General features: G+C 41.0%; 1 protein-coding gene across 7 annotated transcripts in view; it reads left to right on the plus strand.

Moving 5' to 3' along the window:
• WDFY3 (WD repeat and FYVE domain containing 3) overlaps nucleotides 1-22,603 on the plus strand; it is a 351,994-nt gene that overhangs the window by 322,907 nt on the left and 6,484 nt on the right. For all 7 annotated transcript variants that reach the window (XM_049885821.1, XM_049885820.1, XM_049885824.1 and 4 more), the window contains 9 exons: nucleotides 4,262-4,353; nucleotides 4,575-4,787; nucleotides 8,167-8,314; nucleotides 9,635-9,789; nucleotides 11,140-11,298; nucleotides 13,754-13,933; nucleotides 17,507-17,689; nucleotides 19,119-19,215; nucleotides 22,159-22,482. In XM_049885821.1, the coding sequence (XP_049741778.1) occupies nucleotides 4,262-4,353; nucleotides 4,575-4,787; nucleotides 8,167-8,314; nucleotides 9,635-9,789; nucleotides 11,140-11,298; nucleotides 13,754-13,933; nucleotides 17,507-17,689; nucleotides 19,119-19,215; nucleotides 22,159-22,482 (1,551 nt within the window). The remainder of the gene's footprint in view (nucleotides 1-4,261; nucleotides 4,354-4,574; nucleotides 4,788-8,166; nucleotides 8,315-9,634; nucleotides 9,790-11,139; nucleotides 11,299-13,753; nucleotides 13,934-17,506; nucleotides 17,690-19,118; nucleotides 19,216-22,158; nucleotides 22,483-22,603) is intronic.

A 22,603-nucleotide genomic window follows, 5' to 3' on the forward strand; every position in this document is an offset into this window, starting at 1 on the left:
GGGTGTTTTTTTTCTAGAAAAGCAGGACCAAAGCAACATTTATAAAAAGGAGAGAAATTCCATCAGTACCCAGCTCTCTTTTCTATTACCCAGCAGTTAGCAGAAGCAGACTTGACTTTGGTTACAGTTCCTTGGAACACAGTTTGCTGATCTAGTGTGTTTCTAAGTATTTCTTTAAAAACGTATCAAAATTGCATTGTTTCCACTTTAGAATATTCCTAACAGATATTCTTCTGTTTTCATACTTCACATTTTCCATTTTTTTAGAGTTCAACATATAAATCATTAAAATACTACTTTAAAAAGTTTCATGAACAGGAGATTCAGGGAAATATTCGTATCTATACATGTGAGTTATATTCCCTTTTAAATTTTGTTTTGGAAAAAAGTTTTTATTTGTCTATCAGCAGTTCTAAATTTAAGAAATCATAACTCCAGGTCTACTGGGAAGGATCGTAAGACTTTCTCAGTAGCCCCAGCAGAAGTCCTGAGATCGAGCCTCATTACCTCTGATTGGACCTGGAGCTCACCCCCGAGCAGCTAAAGATTCCAAGTTCTAAGATATAGAGGGAGTGATAGTTCCCCAGAAGCAAAAAGAGCGAATGTGTTATACAGTCTTTGAATGTGATTACACTTTAGCATATGGTTATTTTCACTTATAATTCACCTTTGGAGAATGCTGCCCTCTTTAGGCATACTGCTTTAAAAGAGAAATGTGAAGAGGTGCAGAAAGAAAGAGATACCCCTAGTCATCCAGAAACGCTAGATCAATGATGATAATTGTGTTGCAGGAGTGCTGAGGCCAGGCCACTTGTGAACAGAATGAAACAGTCCACTTTTAAAAAGTAAAGAAAGGTCATGTATTTTTGTTACGCTTATTCTTCATAGCAAATCATCTTCCCTCCTTGAAATCACATACTTCAAAAAACACTATTTGTGTATAAGAACTGAAACCACAAAACTCAAAGAAGAAAAAAAAAAAATAGGGGTAAATCTTCATGATCTTGGATTTGGCACTGGATTCTGAGATACTATACCAAAAACACGAGTAACAAAAGACAAAGTAGATAAATTGGACTTCATCAAAATTAAAAACTTTTACGTATCAAAGGACTGTATCAACATAGTGAAGAGACAGCCTACAGAATGGAAGAAAATATTTGTAAATAATATGTCTGATAGGTCTAGTATCCAGAATATATAACCAAAACACACTGCCATCGAGTTGATTCTGACTCACAGTGACCCTATAGGACAGAGTAGAACTGCCCCATAGGGTTTCCAAGGAGTGCCTGGGGAATTCGAACTGCAGACCTTTTTTTGGTTAGCAGCAGTAGCTCTTAACCACTACGCCACCACGGTTTCCAGAATATATAAAGAACTCTTAAAATTCAAGAAAAAGACAAAACAACCCAATTAAAAAAAAAAAAAATGGACAAAAGACTTGAATAGACATTTCTCCAAAGAAGATATACTAATAGCCAATAAGCACATGAAAATATGCTCAGCATCATTAGTCAGTGGGAAAATGCAAATCACCTGGGTGTATACAGGTGCTCAAACAAATACATGTATACACATGTTCATAGCAGCATTATTCATAATAACCAAAAGGTGGAAATAGCCCAGATGTCTATCAACAGATGAATGAATAAACAAATTTGTGTGTGTGTGGTGTGTGTGGATGTACACACACACACATATACACACAATGGAATATTATTCAGCCAAGAAAAGGAAAGGAAATGCTGGTAAATGCCACAACATGGATGAACCTTAAAAACATGCTAATTGAAAGTAGCCAGACACAAAAGGTCACTGATTGTAGGATTCTGTTTATACGAAACATCCAGAGTAGATAAATCCGTACAGACAGAATACAGATTGCTTACCAGGAGCAGCGGAGAGAAAGAAATGGAGAGTGACTGCTTAACAGGTACAGCATTCCCTTTTTGGGTGATGAAAATGTTTTGGAGCATAGATAGAAGTGGTATTTGTACAATATTGTAAAAATACTAAATGTCACTCAACTGCCCACTTAACAAGGGTTAATTTTATGCTATATGAATTTGACTCGTTTAAAAAAAAAAAAAAACATTTTTTGAGTCTCCATCCAGAAGAGGTACTAAATGGTATAAAAGAAAGAGCACTTGGATTTTTTCCCTGAGTTGAGGGTGAGTCACGTTCACTCTGGTCTTCTTGTTTTTAACCCTGGTGTACACATGCAGGGAAGCTGCAGAGTAGCGAAATTAGACCAAGGGTTTTCTACAGACTTTGTTCCCGTTAAATAACATTTTCAAAATGCAGATAATGCTGATAAGGAAATGAAATTATACCACATAAGCATTCAGGGATCATGGGCAAAATTTTGAAAAGTAAACTACATCTCAAGTAGCCTGGGGTTTATTACCTACTTCTTGTTATAAAAAAAGTTTTAGTAAGACTTTTCATATAAAAAAAAATTAGACCTGAACAGTTTTTCTAGGGGTTTAGGGTAAGAATGTAAAGTGTGTAAGTTGGTGGTCGTGGGGCGGGGGTGGGCGGGGGGGGTTGTAGTCACCTGATTGTTTTATTTCTTTTTTAAGTCATCTGTGGTCATTTGTTCCAGCCAAGTCAAGACATTCCTTTAAACACTAAACTGATTTTTGTTATTCTCACTTAATACCGCATTGTAAATAAGCCATGAAATAACAATGAAAAAAAGATTGTTTCTAAAGGAAGTATTTATATTGGTTCTCGCTTGGTGCTGCTTTTGTGTTCTAAAATTTGGACAATCACACTTCTCTATGGAAATTTCTAATACGACTATTTATCTAACCAACTGCTGCTAAACTAGGGAGCCAACATTGTTTATAGAGTCGTTTTTTCACAATGATAACCTGGTTCTATCTAGAAAAACCCTATACTAAAATGACTTTTGGGTTGTTATTTTAGAAAAAGGAAAAAGAACTGCTTTCCTCAGATGCCAGACCCATTTAACGTATTTTGTTGTAGACAGATTTCATAGCTAACACTCTCTTCAATATCTTAAAGAATATCTAGCTATGACTTAAAATAACAGCTTAAATGGAATAAATAGTATTTGGCATGCATTATCACAACTTGGTGTTTTTGTTTCTGCTGGGTAGCCCCGTAGTCTTTCCAAATGTCTTCCCCCCCATTAAATAATACAGTAACAGCAAAAAGTTATATGGTTTCAGATTTTTTTTTTTTTTAATGAAAATTCTTACAGCAAAATACATGCCAATTCTTTAGATCCCTCTCAAAATTTTAAGAATCAGAAATAGGAGAAGCTGCGTGTATTGCAGATATCAGCAGTAGACACCAGTGGCTTCATCTGCTTATGAGGGAAGAGAACATTCAAACTGAAAATGGCTGAGGAGGCAGATACTCTGTCACTGACCTCTGTGCGAATGGCAAAAACTTGTCCAAACTTGAGAAGAAATCCAGAACTGGTTAACTGCTGATGATTCACCATCTTTAAAAGCCTGAACAAAGAAGATTTTAGAGGAATTATTAATGATCTTCCAAATGACAGTTCTAAGAGGACTGAATTTGAGCACTTTTTCCAAACTCAGAACAGTAGCCTGGTGAAATGCTTCATTAAAAAGGAGTCCTTTGGTCAATTAAATTTCAGCAGTGTTGTACATAATGTCCTACTCTGAGAGAAGGGCAGTGCATATTAGCATATTCAAGCCACTGAAAAGTCTTGCAGGATAGAGACGTTGTTGTTGTTGTTAGGTGCCATTGAGCCAGTTCTGACTCATAGCAACCCTGTAAACAACAGACGGAAACACTGCCCAGTCCTGCCCCACCCTCACAGTCATTGCTATCTACGTTTGAGCCCATTGTTGCAGCTACTGTCTCAGTCCATCTCATTGACGGTCTTCTCTTTTCGATGACCCTTTGCTTTGCCAAGTATTATGTCCTTCTCCAGGGACTGGTCTTTCCTGATAACATGTCCAAAGCATGTGAGACGAAGTCTCACCATCCCAGAGACTTGCTGAACTTCATGTAACTCAGCATTTCCTGAAGTCATTTGACCCTGAAAGCTCCCAGCTTTGCATAACACTTAATAACATTCCTCTGAGGCGGTGCTCTAAGGGGAAGTCTTGGGGAAATGCCTGAGGTACATGATCACTGAGGGTCTTTTCTAGTGATGAAATTTTATACTTCTGATGATGACTCTAACCCTGTTGTTTTAATATGAAGTTATTATTTATCCCATTCTTTTTTTTTTTTAATATATCCAATTGCATAGGCTGTAAACAAAATGGCACCAAGCTTGGAGATGTAATTCTTCCACCCTGGGCAAAAGGGGACCCACGAGAATTCATCAGAGTCCACCGTGAGGTAATGGGAGCATACTTTACGGTTAAAATTGAATTTCATTTGGGCATTGGCCATGATACAAAGAGAGGACCTTGAGCACCGTGTTACCTGTTTAAGTTACCAATATCATTTTCATGATTTTTAGTTATTTTATTTCCTAATGGCCACTTTTCCTTTTTACTTTCTGAGCAAATAATAAAAGTCAGCCAGTGAGTAAACTTGCCTGTGTTTTTAAATTACAGGCTTTGGAATGTGATTATGTGAGTGCCCATCTGCACGAGTGGATTGACTTAATCTTTGGCTATAAACAGCAAGGTCCTGCTGCAGTAGAAGCTGTAAACGTCTTCCATCATCTTTTTTATGAGGGTCAAGTGGATATCTACAACATAAATGACCCATTAAAGGAGACAGCTACCATTGGGTTCATTAATAACTTCGGTCAGATCCCAAAACAGGTATGTATGTTCATTTCTTTTCATCTAAATACTCTAGTTCATTTTTTAAGCCCTGTAATATTTCTATAGAGTCAATCACCATATAATAACTAAGTTTGACTATACTATAAATGTCATGTCATCCAGTGTGTTCCTAGACCATTGCTTTCTCTTCCCTTTTATAATTCAGAAAAATAGAAATATTGTTGTTTAAAGGGAAACGTCATTTGCAGACTAGTATGCGGCGTGCTTCCCTGTACCTATTCAAGACCTGATAGGAAGTAGGAAGAGCACAGTTGGCGGAGCAGAGATAGGGTGTAAAAATGACGTGGCAGGAGTGTCTGCCCTCTTAACTTCACGAGGGGGAGAGAGAATCAGCATCAGCCCAAGGCTGAGTCCTGTGAGGCAGAGGTCAAACATACCTCAGCCCTCCAAACTTTTTACCAGTTTTGACACCATCCTTCCTTTCCATGGCACTCTCTGCTTCTCTGCAGGGTTCGATTATTCATTGCAGTGGCCACAAAAAACTCACAGACCATACTCACAGTTACGGGATTTATTAGGGAAGTAACAGTTGACAATGCAGGATCAGGAACAACTCAGGATACAGTTCTTCAGTCAGGACAGCTTTTCACCCATGCTCTCAGGCAGGCTTCTCTCTGGCCCTCAGCCTCTCAGCCTGGCCTATGCCATGCTTGGTCAAGTATTACAGAGCTCTTTAGGTTGGCCAATAAGTGCCTGGGGGCACCCCACTCTGCCAGTAAGCCTTGGCCCAAAGGCACTCAACTCTCTTCCCCCATGGGTAGGGAAGCCCACCACACCATTTCCTGCTGGTCTCCTGGTTCTACTGCTGCTGGTTCTCTGCCACTCTTGCTACTGCTGCAGTCTTTCGTATACCATCTCAAGTGTTACAGCTGTCTATCTCCTGGGTGTAGGAAGTTCTCAGTGCAGGGACCCCAAGTCCAAAGGATGTGCTTTTCTCCCATCTCTTCTTTCTTGGTGGTAGTGAGGTTCCCCCCTTCCACCTCTTGGATGGCTTATTTTAAGCCTAGCAGGATGGCAGAACTGACCAGTTCCCCCGTTAGGATTCCATACACCTTATTTGCAAGGTCCCACCCCTACAAGGCTGCCATGCATCTTATTTGCATTGTTAACAAGCTGTCCAGTTGCCTTTGTGGGCTACAAGCACCTTGTTTGCATGGTCTCAATCATTTGGTGGGAGTTACAAGACCATGGTAAAAAAGGCCTTGTAAAAGCAGTCATTCGTACCACGTGGGGTTTTATCCAAGTCAAGTGGGAAGCCTGTGTGGATCTTAAGCAGGAAAATGACATGGTCATATTTACTTTTTTAAAAGATCATTTTGGCCATGGTATCAATCAAACAAACTAGCAATACACACACAGACATGCATGCAGAGGAGGAAGATTGGGAGCAGAAGACCACTTAGGAAGCTATTATAGTCCAGGGAACAGATGGTGGTGTGTGGTTTTGATCCTTGAGTAGGTATGATGAGTGCTGTGATGTGAGGGTGCACACCATGGGAACACATAGGGCACGTCCTATAGGAGCTAGCCACCATCTGGAACCTGGAGAGGAAGACCAAGAGCTTATATAATGTCTTAGCACCCAGGTTCAACCCCCATGCAGTAGGTCTCACATCCTCAGTGAAGAGCAGAGATCTGTAGAGCGACTTCATTACTTCTTTCGTTCTGTGGTCCAGGGTACGCCAAGAGGGGTGGGGTGTACCCGGGTCACTGCAGCATTGCCAGGCATTTCAACTACCTATCTCTCCCAAGTGTGGAGGCTATGTACTCTTTGGCCCTGGCTGTCCATCCCTGTTCTTGCTTGGATCTTCTCCTGGGCTTCCTTTTTGTAGGATAACCAACTTTGAGCTTTTCTAGGGTTGACAGTTGTAAACACACAGAAGAACAATGGCAAGTCTGTATGTGTGGAAAAGCCAAGAGAGACAGCAGGATGGCCTAGAACTGCTCTGTTCACAGTACAATGAAGGAAACATGTTTATCTTTAAAGCAAAACGTGTGTTGATAAACTCTAATCACAGCTGAGGAATTGCAGTTAAATCTTTTTTAGTTAAATCTTTACTTTGTCTTAAGGGCCGCAAGAGCAGAAACCATGTTTCATTGCCCTCTGGGAAACAAATATTCTCAACAAAAAAGCCAGGACACCCGCATTGTCACAGGATTTTTGTATCACTGTTGAGTAAAGGAGACAGAATTTAGATACCAGTGTATTCTAGAACATTCCAGTGAATAATAGCACTTCCAAGTGGAGCCATCCTAGGAAACGCAGGTTTTATGGTCACTATATTATTGCCTTACACCTTTATGTACCCACAGCCTAGCACAGTGCTCCTCTGCCTTAGGTCTCATGTAAAATTTCTTCAGTAAGTGTCTACTCATGAAGATGCTTGGAATGTCATTTTTTACAACTTCAAATTCTTGTGTCGTTATTAACATTTATAGAAAATAATGGAACCCTGATCTATGCCCCTGTATGTAGATAAAATAAGCACAAATGTTTCAAGGTTTGGGGGTATAACATGTGTATCTTCCTCTGTACAAGGCAATTTTACTGCTTTTTTCTCCTGGAAGTCCAAAAAGTCAAATTCACAAAATGGCAGTGTATTCATCTTCAATCTTATTTAATCTAAGTTTTTTTTTTTTTTTTAACATCTCTTCCTCAAACAATAGTTTTCCAACAGAAAGGACTCTGTGCTTGTTTTGAAGCTCTATAATATTTTGAAAGGAGTAATCTTAAACGCACATGAATATTTTTTAATCCTTAAGAAATTCTGAGCAGAGATGCCAAGGATTTCTATTTTCTTCTTTCCCTTTATAACATCGAAAAGTGCATGTGGTCGGGGGGAGGAGGGTTAGCAACAAATCAGTAGCATTTAAAAGATATCGAAAGTACGTTACTAAGTCACGTACAGAAGGCCGTGCTGAAGCCAGAAATAATCCCGTGAAGGAGTATGTCTGCCTGCCAGCAGGGACACCTGATAGTGCTGGGCTATAAATACTTTTAGTAAATTTTTAGGCATCATTGAAAAATAACTATCAACTGACTGTAGTTTGAATGAATTGTCTTTTCAGAAGTTGTCATGAATTCAGTTTAGCACAGAGCCTGATAATCACCCAGGCTGTAGTGTCAGAGTCCTGTCCCTCCTTACTAAGTTGTAAGATCTCTGGCAACCTTCTTAGCCACTTTGAATTTCTTTCTTCAGCTGTAAAATAGGGACAATAAAGTACCTAATGGTTATTATGAACTGTAAGTGAAATAACATAATGCCTGGCACATAAAAGGGCTTTTATTATAATGTTAGCTTTATACAAAAACGTTAGTTTTTATTATAAAGTATGTCATTTTCTCTCATACCAGTTATTTAAAAAACCTCATCCACCAAAGCGAGTCAGGAGTCGACTAAATGGAGACAATGCTGGGATCTGTCTCCCACCGGGATCTACAAGTGACAAGATCTTTTTCCATCATCTAGACAACTTGAGGCCTTCCCTCACACCTGTAAAAGGTAAGATGACAGGAAGGAAATGTTTGAGTCATGATTTGATGCGATTATTTAGTAATCCTACTTTAGCAATACTTAGTTTTTAATAGTAATGTAATGTTTAATAAGTGCTATACTTGTGTTAAAACATCAAATTCTTGTCAGATTTTTTTTTTTTTTGCCTTTTGGATTCTTTCATCAAAAAGAACCAAACACATTTTCTCCTCCTGCTAAGGTAGTAAAAACTCTAAAATTTCAAAATCTTGTAACTTCAACTTCATATGATAAATGTAGAACAAATCCTGGCTTTACTTTTCATCTGTATCTGTCTGTGTTCCACCGATTAGAAATAGCCGTAAGAGGACTGCATATTTAATATGCCAATTAAACAGCATCTGTCTTTTGTCTGATGACATTGTGGGTTATCTAAAAGCAATTTTTTTGAGGGGATTTTTTTTTTCTTAGAATAAGAAAATGTTTTCGCAAAGTCTTAAAACTTTCACTTAAAAAATCCTAAAAATTTCAAAGTCTAGTTAACTGGATTGACTACCAGCTTGAGGCCACTTTGCCTCATCACACAGACTCTCCCGTGTACCAGCTGTGATCACTCTCTAGCGGCTGTCTTGGTCTGGAGGACAAGTGTAGTCAGCAGAGTTCCATTGGGGCGCAGGGTGTCCATGACTCAGGAAACGCCATGGCCTTCCTTGGGGTAGTCTAAGGGCTGTACCTTGGGAGGGGCCAAAGGCCTAGACTGATTGGTGGTCTGTGCCACTAGTGACATTCTGGGGAGCATCCCAGATTATTCTGTGCAGCCTCAGCCGTCGAGAAAGGAGACCTGATTGCTCAGAGCCAAACCTAGCACTGTCCAGAGGCAGAAAGGCTAGAGGGAAGCCCTGAGGAACACTTGTCAGGGTTGAGGTCCTACCCAGCAAGTCTTCTAGGAAACTCAAAAGTCAAGCTCTAATCTATAGAGACAAAAAGCAGATTATTGGTAACTTAGGGCTAGGGGATGGTAGAGGGAGATAGCTACAACATTCTTTTCGAGGTAACGAAAATGTCCTAAAATTGGCTATGGTGATGGTTGTGGAAATCTGTGAATATCCTAAAAACCATGGAATTGTACACTTTAAATGGGTAAAGTGTATGGTATGTGAACTATACTTCAATAAAGCTATTAAAAAAAAAAAAAAACCAAGCTCAACTTCTAAGATCTTTTTGCATTAATGTAGCTGTCAGGATGCTTGATTTGGATTGAATATTTAAGATGATTTTACAATCCCATATGCAATAGTGGAAGTTAGTTTTCCCTTTTCCTGTCCTAATGTATTGCTTTGTTTCTTACAGAACTCAAAGAGCCTGTGGGACAAATAGTGTGCACAGATAAAGGCATTCTTGCAGTAGAACAGAATAAGGTCCTTATCCCCCCAGCCTGGAACAAAACTTTTGCTTGGGGCTACGCAGACCTCAGCTGCAGGCTGGGAACCTATGAGTCAGACAAGGTTTGTACTGTTTTTGCTTTTACTCATTTTACTCATTTCCTCTCACTCTTCCTTGGTCTGAGTATCCCAGTTAATGGGGTGAGGAGAGCCCAGTCCAGGGCTTGTAGCTGTTCCTCCACAGCCCAAAGGGAGGGAGAGCTTTAGTACATCAAATCAGTACAAGGGAGCTCGTTGACAAGTCATGTTTCCAGTAGAACAAGACTCTTTTGGAAAATGTCATACTAGGGACTAGCAAAGAATTCCTCCAGGAGATCCTAACCACCCTGTTGCTCAACATGTCTGCCAGTCAGACATGTTAAGTCACTGTCCTGGCCTCACTTATCATTCAATATTGTAATGGCTGTTAGCAAACCTGTCGCCACTTCTCCAGTTGCTGCTGTTTTGAGTCACATAAATATCTCTCAGAGAGGTAATATGTGGTGATCTTAATTGCCCTGAGTTTACCCTGACCATCCCTTCCAAATGCAAGATGGATACAGTCTGCACAAGTCTGTTGTGCTAAGCTATAACATACTACTGTTTGGCTAATGTTCTCATAAAACAACAGCCCTCATGCTTTCATTTTACATTCTGTTTGGCTCTAGCAAACACATCCTTTACCACATGAAAATTAAAAAAAAAAAAAAAATGCCTTTGAGCCAGTTCTGGTTCATGGCAACCCCATATGTGTCAGAATAGGACTGTGCTCCACAGGGTTTTCAGTGGCTGGTATTTCAGGAGTAGATAACCAAGCCCTTCTTCCAAGGTGCCTTTGGGTGGACTTTAACCGCCAGTCTTTCAGTTAGCAGCCATCCCCTACATAGCATCATACAACCTGAATGTTTTACCAAATTGGAGACCTCCATTAAGAGCTATTGTTGTGTGCCATTGAGTCAATTCTGACCCTATAGGCCAGAGTGGGGAAATGCCTCATAAGGGTTTCCTGGACTATAATCTTTAAGGGAGCAAATTTCTCTTTATCATGAAATTTAGCAACAACTATAGTTAGGAGGGAAACCCTGGTGGTGTAGTGGTGAAGTGTTACAGCTACTAACCAAAAGGTTGGCAATTCAAATCCACCAGGCGCTCCTTGGAAACTTTATGGGGTAGTTCTACCCTGCCCTATAGGGTTGCTATGAGTCAGAATCAACTCAATGGCAACGGGTTTGGTTTTTTTTTGGTTATAGTTAGGAGGCTGTAATGGTAGTTCAGTGTAGACCTTCAGGGGAAAGGTTGCTAACTGAAACAAGCCCAGATAGTAAGCAGGTGCCTGCATAGAGGTTATTCTCCTTCGCTCAGCTATCCTTGTTGCATTTAAGGAATTTGTGGTACTTGATGGCATGTGTGCCTGACACTTGTTTTGTTTTACAGGCAGTGACAGTTTATGAATGTTTGTCTGAGTGGGGCCAGATTCTCTGTGCAATCTGCCCCAACCCCAAGCTGGTCATCACAGGTGGAACGAGCACAGTTGTCTGTGTATGGGAGATGGGTACCTCAAAAGAAAAAGCTAAGACTCTCACCCTCAAACAGGTAACAAAATATGCTGCAAACGAGAAGGTGAACACATTCCATCTCAGCTGCTTACACCCTGAGAAGCTCAGAACTTCCTAATTCCAAGATACTTCAGACATAATGCACCAAGCCAAAATTGTTCTTTTGCTAGAAGTCCTTTTTTAAAACAAAGGAAATAAGAATATAGTGTTTTTATAAATGAGCTAAACTGGACCTTTTTTGAAATCTGAACCAAGCTGTCTTTAGGTAGTATGTATATTTTTTAATATGTTTAAGTAACACAGATATTTCACCGAAGTTATATGTAATTTGAATTCTTGCCAATCAAATATTTGCCTATTAATTCATATTTATTTCCTTCCTGAGTGATTTTCATTCAGCTGGACTACTAAGTCTGATTCTTTTCCTTTTCTCTTTCCTCATTTGCCACATCCTTAAGGCCATGACAAACTCATGAATGCATTCCGTAGAACCCTTATTGATTTAGTTAACAGGTATTTTTGACCATAACATGATTCTATTGGGGTGGATTTGAACTGCCTACTAAGGTGCACCTGACCCGAGCCATGGTATTTTTCAATCTCATCATATGCATGTGAAAGCTGGACAGTGAATAAGGAAGACGGAAGAAGAATTGATGCCTTTGAATTGTGGTATTGGCAAAGAATATTGAATATATACCATGGACTGCCAAAAGAAAGAACAAATGTGTCTTAAAATAAGTACAGCCAGGATGCTCCTTAGAAGCAAGGATGGCGAGACTGTGTCTTACATACTTTGGACATGTTGTCAGGAGGGATCAGTCTCTGGAGAAGGATATCATGCATGGAAAAGTACAGGGTCAGTGGAAAAGAGGAAGACCCTCAAGGAGATGGACTGACGCAGCGGCTGCAACAGTGAGCTCAAGCATAACAACGATTGTTAGGATGGCGCAGGACCAGGCAGTGTTTTGTTCTGTTGTGCGTAGGGTCTCTATGAGTTGGAACCGACTCTACGGTGCCTGACAAGAACAACATGATTCTGTTATTAATTTTTACTTAAAACAAGAATCCTTTTATAATATTAGCCACCATCTTCTAATATTTGAGTTTTGAGTGAATTTACTATAAGCTTTTCCTCAATGGGGCATACGTTTTTTTTTTATGATACAAAGTTGAAAGGTAGTGTAACAATAGTACCATCATTTATTGAGCATGTGCTCTCTGCTGGGCATTGTGCTGATTGTTTAAAAATGTGAACTCTAATCCTCACAACTCTGCAAGGTTATCTTATACCTGAAAAAAATCACAGCTTAGAGAAGTTAAGATGAGTGCCCATAGTCACGTTGAGTGGTGAAGCTAGGTTTTAAATTTAGTTCTGACTCCAAAGCTATTTTAGAGCTAAACCCAAACCATGATACGTTAAATATCTGCGGATAGAATTAAATCCCTTGTACTTATACCACCAACCCTCTGTATTGACCAAAAACTGTAATTGAGTTGCTGGGTCTTGAGATGAGCCATGTTAAAGAGATACAAAGTCTTGACATGAAGAGATACAAAGCTGACAGTGTATTTTGCGGATCTAAACTCTGCTCATCAATGTTTTCCATTTAGAAAATGGACTTTGAAGCTAGTGTGTCAGTAACCCCTCAGTAGAAGTACTTCTTACTTAAAACAGTCATCTGGGGTTTGCTAAGCATACAGTAAGGATGTCTGCATGACCAAAATTTTAAGCCAACTGATTATTTTAAGCAAGCAATTTTTCTGCCAGGGGAGATGGCATGTTCTAAATACTCAGGAACTCCTAACAGCAATCTGAACCTTTTCCTTCACATTGCTCAGTCATTTTCCCACAGCACCATTTCCCTGGGTCCTGTTTCTTGGAAGAAGGAACCCCTCTCGGGCACAGAGCATGTCCACGTGTCTTCTGTTGAATAACTAGACCTTGGCAGGTTGACACATCAGGACCACCCTCTCCCTTTGTCTTTCCAGGACCATGGGTTGCAGCCTCCTGCATTTTCTTAAAATCCATCAAACTGTCTGCAGTTCCTTAGAGTGGACTTAGCAGGAGTTGGTGGCATGAAAGAATCGATTCAGAGCTTAAAGTCTTTCCTTTTGGGGTCATAATCAGGACATCTCCATGTACAGTAATATGAAGAAACTCAAGCTGGATTGCAGTTATCATTCTCCCTTCCTCCTAAGTCCAGGAAAGTAAAAAAAAAAAAAAAAAACCTAGTGCCAGGAAAGTAGTAATGTAAAAATGGACAAAAGCCTCCAGAGAACTCCAGACTTCTCTCTTCCACCTGGTGGGATGAGGCAAGGACAGTCAGCAAAAGAGAAAGGTCTGACTCCCAGACCGTCCAGACCCACGGCCCCAGCACCAGCTCCCCAGCACACCTGCCCGTTGTTGCCTGCGAGTGCATCTGAGATCTGCTGTCACTGTGGGGCACTGACGCTGTAATCATCCTGGCTTTTTCTTTTCTCATTCTTAGGCCTTGCTTGGTCACACAGATACTGTCACCTGCGCCACAGCATCGTTAGCCTACCACATAATCGTGAGTGGGTCCCGAGACCGAACCTGCATCATTTGGGATTTGAACAAACTGTCCTTTCTAACCCAGCTCCGAGGCCATCGAGCTGCTGTTTCTGCCCTCTGTATCAATGAACTAACAGTAAGTCTATATTGCCCATGTGGTTTGTGTTTAACGATACTAGTTCTGACCAACCTAAATAAAAACTAATTCTAAATGTTTTCTAAGTTGACAAGAGCTCATTTTCTAAAAACAACTACATTTTTTTTCTTATTTCATGTGTTGTTTGCAAAAGCAAGTGGACATTAAAGTTTATAGCCCAGAGAGCTATTTTGACTTAAAATCCCTTCAATGCTGCCTATTTCAAAGAGAAAAAGATTTGATTCAAGTAAAACAAAACATTCTAGAATGTGCTTTCTTAAAACCAAGGAAGTTGTAGATTTGTTAAGAAGGTTAGAATTTTGTTGAAATTTTTTTATGCAACATATTTAAGTTATTTATTAAGTAAAGTGAAAAGAGTAACATTTGGGTAATCAAACAAGAGAAAAAAATCATTATAGAAGTATTTTCAGAACCCGTTGGTGTCAAATCAATTCTGACTCATAGCGACCCTATAGGACAGAGTAGGACTGCCCCATAGAGTTTCCAAGGAGCAGCTAGTGGATTTGAACTGCCGATCTTTTGGTTAGCAGCTGGTCTCTTAACCATTGTGCCACATTCTAAAAGTATATTATCTCTTCTCAAAAATAAATATTTTACATACAAATAAGTAGATCAGAATAAAATAAATGCACTGGCCTAGGAGCTTACGTGTAGACCGAGCCCCTTGAGGCGTTCAGGAGGGGGATTTGTTACTAAGATGGGTTGGTAAGCAGGAGAGGCTTGAGCATAGACTTAAAGACTGAGGCCCCTGTGTCCAGAGACAAGTTATCACATCAGCATGTGGTTGATGCACACGCCTGCAAATCAACAGGAACCCACCCCAGCCTCATCACTTCTTAGCAGTGCGTACCCACTGCGCCCCTCTCCTTATCCCAGGCTCTCACCACATGACACAGTTGTTCTAGCCACGACAGTGAATGACCTTCATAGCACCCACAGAAACAGCTTTCCTACTGGAGAAAGGTGCATCTTTAATTTCTACCACAAGTTACTAGGCAGTATGCTTTTAGTCAAATACCTCGTAGTCAAAAAAGAAAGGAATTGAGCTCTCGTGAATGGTGCTTAGGATGTCTAGTTGATAAATCATAATATTACACGGTTGGGAATGAGTATGGGGGCATGTGGAGAAACAGAAGAGTCAAATTACTTTTTAAGTTCATTTGAAAAGCTTAAGATGTTTTGTAAACAGCACCTTGAGCTGGTCCTGCAAACGTTTGCACCTAAAGAGCTCTGCAGAACGTCAGCTCAGCACAACCGCTGTGGTCCAGCAGTGTTGCTCTGAGTCAGCCTCTTGGTTCTTACTGAGAATTTAACTGGTTCAGTTAGTGTCAGTTGTATTTGGGCCAGTGCACACTGACTGGATTGGAGTGGTTGCTGCAAACACTACAAAAGTGTTTTTTTTTTTTTTTTTTAATACTTTCATAATCTCTTAATAACTCATGAAAAGATTTCTTTTCTTGGTATGTTTTTCCAACCAGGTTATCAAGTCTGCCCTACCTTAGTCTACATTTCGGGCCAGAGGCGCCTTGCAGCTGCCGTTTAATTTCCCTTCTTAGAGCTCAGCTGCATAGCCACAGGATTTGCTCTCATGCACCCTAATGGAGGCCATCCTGGCATAATTGAAGAAAGTCTTACCTGGTGCAGAATAGAGCAGCTGGCTCTTGTCTCTCATAGAGACAAAGGCTACTAATTAAAGCTCAACTGCTGACACTCATTGTCAGGGATGGTTTAGTGACAGATGCAGAGGAAGGCACAGTAATGCTTTACTTATTGGTTATTGTTTTTCTTTGGGTTTTGGTCTGAATCTTGCCTTCTTGGTAGATAAAGAGCAGAGGGAGGGAGAAAGGAAAGGAGGGGAAGTGATACCAACAACAGAACAGACAATTGTCCTCATTATCATGCTACCCCGTCTCCCCATTCAGCTTCTACTGTTTCCGCTTTTTTTTTTTTTTTTGATGACAGTCTTCAAATTTTCATAGGTTCTCATGTGTCTATGGACTCTACTACAGTTCACCAGGTCATTTCAAAAGCATCGTGAAAACCAACTAAGAGATGAGAGAGGTAGCATGATGTGTGCATAAGCTTTGGGGCTAGGAAGAGCTGAGTTTGACCATCAGCTCTGTGATGTAAGCAAGTTACTTAAGCTCTTCTCACCTCACTTTCATCCCTTGGGGAGTCCCCAGGTGGTGCAGACTGTTAACGTACTCAGCTGCTAAGTGAACAGTTAAAAGTTCGAGTCTACTCAGAGGTACTTTGAAAAAATAGCCTGGCAATTTACTTCTGAAAAATCAGCCATTGAAAACTCTGTGGAGCACAGTTCTACTTTGATACACCTGGGGTTGTCATGAGTTAGAGTTGACCCAGTGGCAACTGGCTGTTTTTTTGTTTCTTTTGTTTTTCTTCCTCTGTAAAATAGGGCTGGTAATAGCTAACCTTACAAGGTTGTAAGGATTAAACTGTATGTCTTAAGTGTCTGCCACTGTTAACTGACACACAGTAGATGTTTCAGAAAGCATCTTAATTCCTTTAATAGTAGTGGTTTGTATTTATCTCCAAGTTGGGGATAGAGCCCCGCCTGATAGAATTTGTAGAAGAAGCTATTCTGCTCTGTCTTTGAAACTCAGGAAAATGTGAGTTATCAGTTCAGGGAGTCCTAGATTTTATTGAATTCTTCAAGAAGTAACCCATGTATCAGTTTTCTTCTTTCACCTATCATTTGGATACAAATTTTAAAATGGGAAGTTAACAGTGTTACCAAGATGTCTTCTTTTCATTCATTGAAGAGAGATACAATTGCATGTGGACTGAACAGTCCTCTTCTGCCCTGTGATATTGGTGGTGGGAATCCTTTCATTAATTAAGAGGAGGTGCCTCTAAACGAAAGGTGCAAATAAGTTTTGTAAACAATGGGCGGTAAGAGGAGAAGTCCGTCACCTCCTCAGATTGCAAACGGCTTTGACAGGGAAAAACCATTACTCAGCAGCTCAGCAGTGTGCTGTCGCTAGCTAGGAGTCCCTGAGTGAGACAAATGAATAACATGCTTGGCTAAGTGCTAGGCTGCCAGCCGAAAGGTTGGAGGTTCAAGTCCACCCAGAGGCTCTTCAGAACAAAGGCCTGGTGATCTACTTCCAAAACAATCAGCTATTAAAAATCCTGTGGAACACAGTTCTACTCTGACACACATGGGGTTGCCGTAAGTCAGAGTCAGGTCAGTGGCAATTTTTTTTTTTTTTTCTTCAGCAATGTGTTTGGGACATAAACTGAGAGAAAGGACTTCTGCTTTTAGTTTCCACTGAGATCATCTTGGCTGTGGCTTCCATTCAACTTTGAATTACTGAAGAGGCCTTTGTAAGGGCATTTGTTTAAGCCGGAGTGAGCACACCACAGTAGCCAGCCCTGAGTTCCAGGTTACCTCAGAAATTACCCAGTCACTAATCTAATCACTGAGAGGTGTTTTAAGAGCTAGTTAATGGACTCAGTTTACTTCTGAAAATAGAATGTATGTTGTGAGAGGGAGCAAACAGAATGAAGCGTTTTTCTTTATCTCCTCAGGGGGACATTGTGTCCTGTGCTGGCACATACATCCACGTGTGGAGCATTAACGGGAACCCTATCGTGAGTGTGAACACATTCACAGGTAGGAGCCAGCAGATTGTCTGCTGCTGCGTGTCAGAGATGAACGAATGGGACACGCAGAATGTCATAGTCACGGGACACTCGGATGGAGTGGTTCGGGTAAGTGAGCAGAGAGGAGAACTCATTAGGATATTAGCTGCTCTGGCTTACCTGAAACTTGTGAAGCTGTCCACCATTTAAGGACACCTGTAGAGGCTGTGATGTTGTTGAGCAAATCGTGCTCTGATTCAGACAAGCCTTGGCCACTGTATTATCAGACACAGTCAACATCAGTGACTCAGCCTCTTCTTCCTATTGAGAGGCTTCGTTAGCACTAGTAACCACTGACAAGCTGGGCCAGAGAGGGTCACTTAAACATGCTTCCCATGTCACAACGGGATTGCTAAAAAACATAAATTGCATGATAATTTTTGGGATTTTGGCCAGTCAAATGTCATCTTAGGGACAACACAGTAAGAAAGGACTTTCTACGGAGAATCACAGTGCTAGAGAAGGCTTCCAGAGGCTTCAAGTCACTCCCTATCTAGAATCCTCCATGATTTCACTTGAATCTTTTAAGCAAGGTGTAGTGCATTGCTTTCTTTGTGTTGAGCCCCTACAGAAAATAGAATCAACAGATTGTTCGTGTTTTAGTCTGCTTAAATATTTGGATTTTTCTCTCTCAGGCTTTCCTTTGTGCCTGTTTTCTTGAGTTGTGGTCTTTCTAAAAGACCAGCCGAGTACTGATCTCTTTAGTCACTGTCACAGGCTTAGAGACAATGAGGTTATCAGCTCACGCCACACCCTCTGCCTCAGACACTGCACACACCAGTCTGCTTTCTCCAGAGTACTGATTCAAATTACTGAATCTGTGAGACATAACAAAATCACATAGCCAAATAAATTTGGGAGTCCTGCATATTCTCTGCCTTCCTGGAGATTGACAGTGTACTTCAGCACACGCAAGGCTCTGGGAGGTTTTTGTAGGAAACAAAGCAGCTTACTTTGTTAAACCTTGGTTTCCAAACTTACTTGGCCACGGTCCTTTTCCCTCCACCTTGAAACACCTGTTAACATCTCACAGAACAGTTTGAAAAGCACTGTTCTAAACTAAATAACCCCAGCTCCTTTGACTTTCCATCTCAGTTCTATTTTAGACTTTTTGTCAAATGAAGATACTGACACCTTCTGATTCAAAACTAACCAAAGAAAGAATTACTCTTTATGCCTTACATAGTATATTGCTAAAATATGTGCAAGTCAGTTGCCTTTAGTGTTACTTGCAATGAAGCTGAGTATAAATATAATACATGCAAACTGTCACATTTGCTTTTTTAGTGATTTTTTTTTTTTTAAAGCACTTGTGGGCCACATTTTAACTTACGTTAGGCAGTCCCCTGCCATATTTTTCAAGATACAGGGAAATCTAATTATATGAAATAATACAAATTATGTTATTTGTTAAATGTCCCCCAAGGCCCATATTCACCCAGTAGCATATTAATGTTTCCTTAATCTGTTTCTTAACTTCATACTTATTTAAATTCAGTTTTGGAGAATGGAGTTCTTACAAGTTCCTGAAACACCAGCTCCTGAGCCTGTTGAAGTCCTAGAAATGCAGGAAGAATGTCCAGAAGCACAAATAGGTATTTAATACTTTCTAAAATGTTATTCAGTAATGTCTTAATTACCCAGTACTGCTGTAACAGAAAATACCATGAGTGGGTGGCTTTAAAGAACAGAAATTTATTTTCTCACAGTTCAGGAGACTAGAAGTCTAAATTCAGGGCGTGGTTCTAGGGGAGGTCATTTTTTAATCTATTTCAGCTTCTAGTAGCTAGCAATCCTCGGAGTTCCTGGGCTTGTAGAGGCATGTGCCATGTATATCTGTCTTCATATGGCAGTTTACCCCTGTGTATCTCTGTCTGTTCTGCTCTTTTTTAACACAGAAGTGAGGTTTGGGACCCTCTCTGCAATGGCTAGGCTTCATTAACATAACAAAAGAAGCCCCTATTTTCCAAACGGGGTCATATTTGCAGGTGTAACCTATTGCCATAGAATCGATGCTGCCTCAAAGTGGCCCTATAGGACAGAGTAGAACTCTCCCCTAGAGTTTCCAAGGCTTTAATCATTACGGAAGCAGACTGCCACATCTTTCTCCCGAGGAGTTGCTGTTGGGTTCAAACCACCGATCTTTTGGTTAGCAACTGAGGGCTTAACCACTATGCCACCAGGGCTCCATTTATAGGTATAAAAAATTCCAAAAAAACCTGTTGCTATTGAGCTGATTCCAACTCATAGCGACCCTATAGGACAGAATAGAACTGTCCCATAGGGTTTCCAAAGAGCAGCTTATGGATACAAACTGCCAGCCTTTTGGTTAGCAGCTGAGCTCTTAACCACGGTGCCATCAGGCCTCATTTACAGGAATAGGGGTTAGGATTTCAGCACATATCTTGGGAGGGGCATAATTCAATCCATAACAAATAGTTTAATTTCTTTTTGTTTTTTTTGCAAGTTACCATGGATAAAGTTACATCATACAACATAAACATGAACCTGAAATTGGGCATTGGTTTCAGAAACACAATAGCTACCCATTGCGTAATTCCTTAGGGCAGACACGCCGGGATTTTCTCTAGATCACTGGACAGCACGGTGTGGTAATACCTTGTTCTTGGGTTCCACATTCCATACTAAATATAATTACTAGCTTCCTGGAGTACCAAAATCTGGGACTTTCAGTTCTGAAAACACAGTCAATCTGGAGAAGTCAGGTGGCCTGCACCTCAGTCCCACATCTCCTTTCGCCCATCCTCTCACCCAGCACAGTCTGGATGAGAATGCAGCATGGTATTTGTAATTCCCAGAGGCAGGCCAGAGTCCACTTTCAGGAGGGCATTAATTCAAACTGAAGCCTGGGTGGCACAAATGGTTAAGCTCTCAGCTATTTACCAAAAGGTTGGTTGTTCAGACTCACCCAGAGGCACCTCAGAAGTGAGGCCTGGTGATCTGCTTCCAAAAGGTTACAACCTTGAAAACCTTATGAAACAGTTCTGCCCTGCACACATGGGGTCGCCATAAGTCAGAATCGATTGGACGGCAACTAACAACAACAACCTGTTATTTGTAAAGCACTTAAATTTTTCAGCGAAATAAAGAAATAAATGGTTTTTATACAGAACAACTAGAAACAGTGCCATAAAGCCAGGTGGAGCTCTGCTTTGGATTGCTCATCTCTAGATAGAGAAAAATTGATTTAGAACGATTGGCTTTCCAGAAAGGAGCAGGGTTTTAAGTTTGACATTTAGATTGCCTTTCAGTGATTAATTTCTGTACGCTAAGAATTCAAGTTTGACTATGTGATGGAGTTACTAAGGGAAAAGCAAAGACACAAATCCATATATGTATGCCAAAATAGTCTGTACTTTCCATGCAGAAAACAGAAAAGATCCTGTGGGCAGGACACTTCAATGCTTGTATTACCTTAATGTATATAAATCTTTACATAGTCAATTGCAGCTCCACCCAAAAGGTCACCTAAGTGTTTGGGGACATAAAAATTCAGTTTAATTCAGTGAATATTCAGAGTTTCTTGTTGGGTGTCAGACACAGGATTAAGAAGCCTGGTGACTTTGCAGAGTAGCATCTGGGGTCTTAAAAACTGGCAATCAGCCACCTAAGATGCATCAATGGTTCTCAACCGACTTGGAGCAAAGGAGAATGAAGAACACCAAAGACACAGCATAATTATGAGCCCAAGAAACAGAAAGGACCACATAAACCAGAGGCTACATCAGCCTGAGACCAGAAGAACTAGATGGTGCCCAGCTACAACCAATGACTGTTCCAACGGGGAGCACAAGAGAATACCCCTGAGGGAGCAGGAGAGCAGTGGGATGCAGACCCCAAATTCCCTACGAAGACCAGACTTAATGGTCTGACTGAGACTAGAAGGACCCCAGAGGTCATGGTCCCCAGACCTTCTGTTAGCCCAAGACAGGAGCCATTCCCAAAGCCAACTCTTCAGACAGGGATTGGACTGGACTATAAGACAGAAAATGATACTGGTGAAGAATGAGCACCTTGGATCAAGTAGACACATGAGACTATGTTGGCATCTCCAGTCTGGAGGGATGATAAGAGAGCAGAGGGGATCAGAAGCTGGCCTAATGGACATGAAAACAGAGAGAGTGGAGGGAAGGAGTATGCTGTCTCATTAGGGGGAGAGCGATTAGGAGTATATAGCAAGGTGTAAAGAGGAACAGGCTGTGTGGAGAACATCGGGTGCCATCTAGCTGGAGGGTGGTAGGGAGCGTGAGGGGCATAACAAGAAATTTGCAAAGGCAGGTTTTGGCCAGGTTGTGAAAGACTGAATGCCAGGCTAAAGATTTTGGCCAAAAAGTATCCTATGAAGTCTTTGAGAAATTCTCTCCTTTTTTTGCTATCTGTAATCCAGCGAAAAATCCTACTTCTTTTTTTTTTTTCTTTTATTGTTACACTTAGGTTTCAATATTGTGTCTTAACTGGTAGGAAAAAATACCAGTGGGACAAGCTAGATCTAAATGCAATGTATGTGTATCACACAGGGCAGGAAGCCCAAGATGAAGACAGTAGCGATTCGGAAGCAGAGGAGCAGAGTGTCAGCCAGGACCCCAAGGAGCCACCCAGCCAGCCCAGCAGCACCATCCACAGGCCCAGGACAGCCTCCTGCCAAGCTACGGCCACCTGGTTTATAGACAGCGTCTCTGATGACACCAGGCGCTGGTCTGATCAGCTCAGCCTAGATGAGAAAGACGGCTTCATATTTGTGAACTACTCAGAGGGCCAGACCAGAGCCCATCTGCAGGGTCCCCTCAACCACCCCCACTCCAATCCTACTGAAGTGCGGAATTATAGCAGATTGAAACCTGGTAACTTGAACTCTTTCTCATTCTCTGTAGGTGGTACGTGTGTAGATCAAGATAGGTGGGGTCCAGCAGTCCCTGGGCCCGAGTCCTGATGTGCCCTGAGAAGGCCTTTCACGTTTCTTCT

Source organism: Elephas maximus, chromosome 5 (genome assembly GCF_024166365.1).
Source record: "Elephas maximus indicus isolate mEleMax1 chromosome 5, mEleMax1 primary haplotype, whole genome shotgun sequence".
NCBI lineage: Eukaryota > Metazoa > Chordata > Mammalia > Proboscidea > Elephantidae > Elephas > Elephas maximus.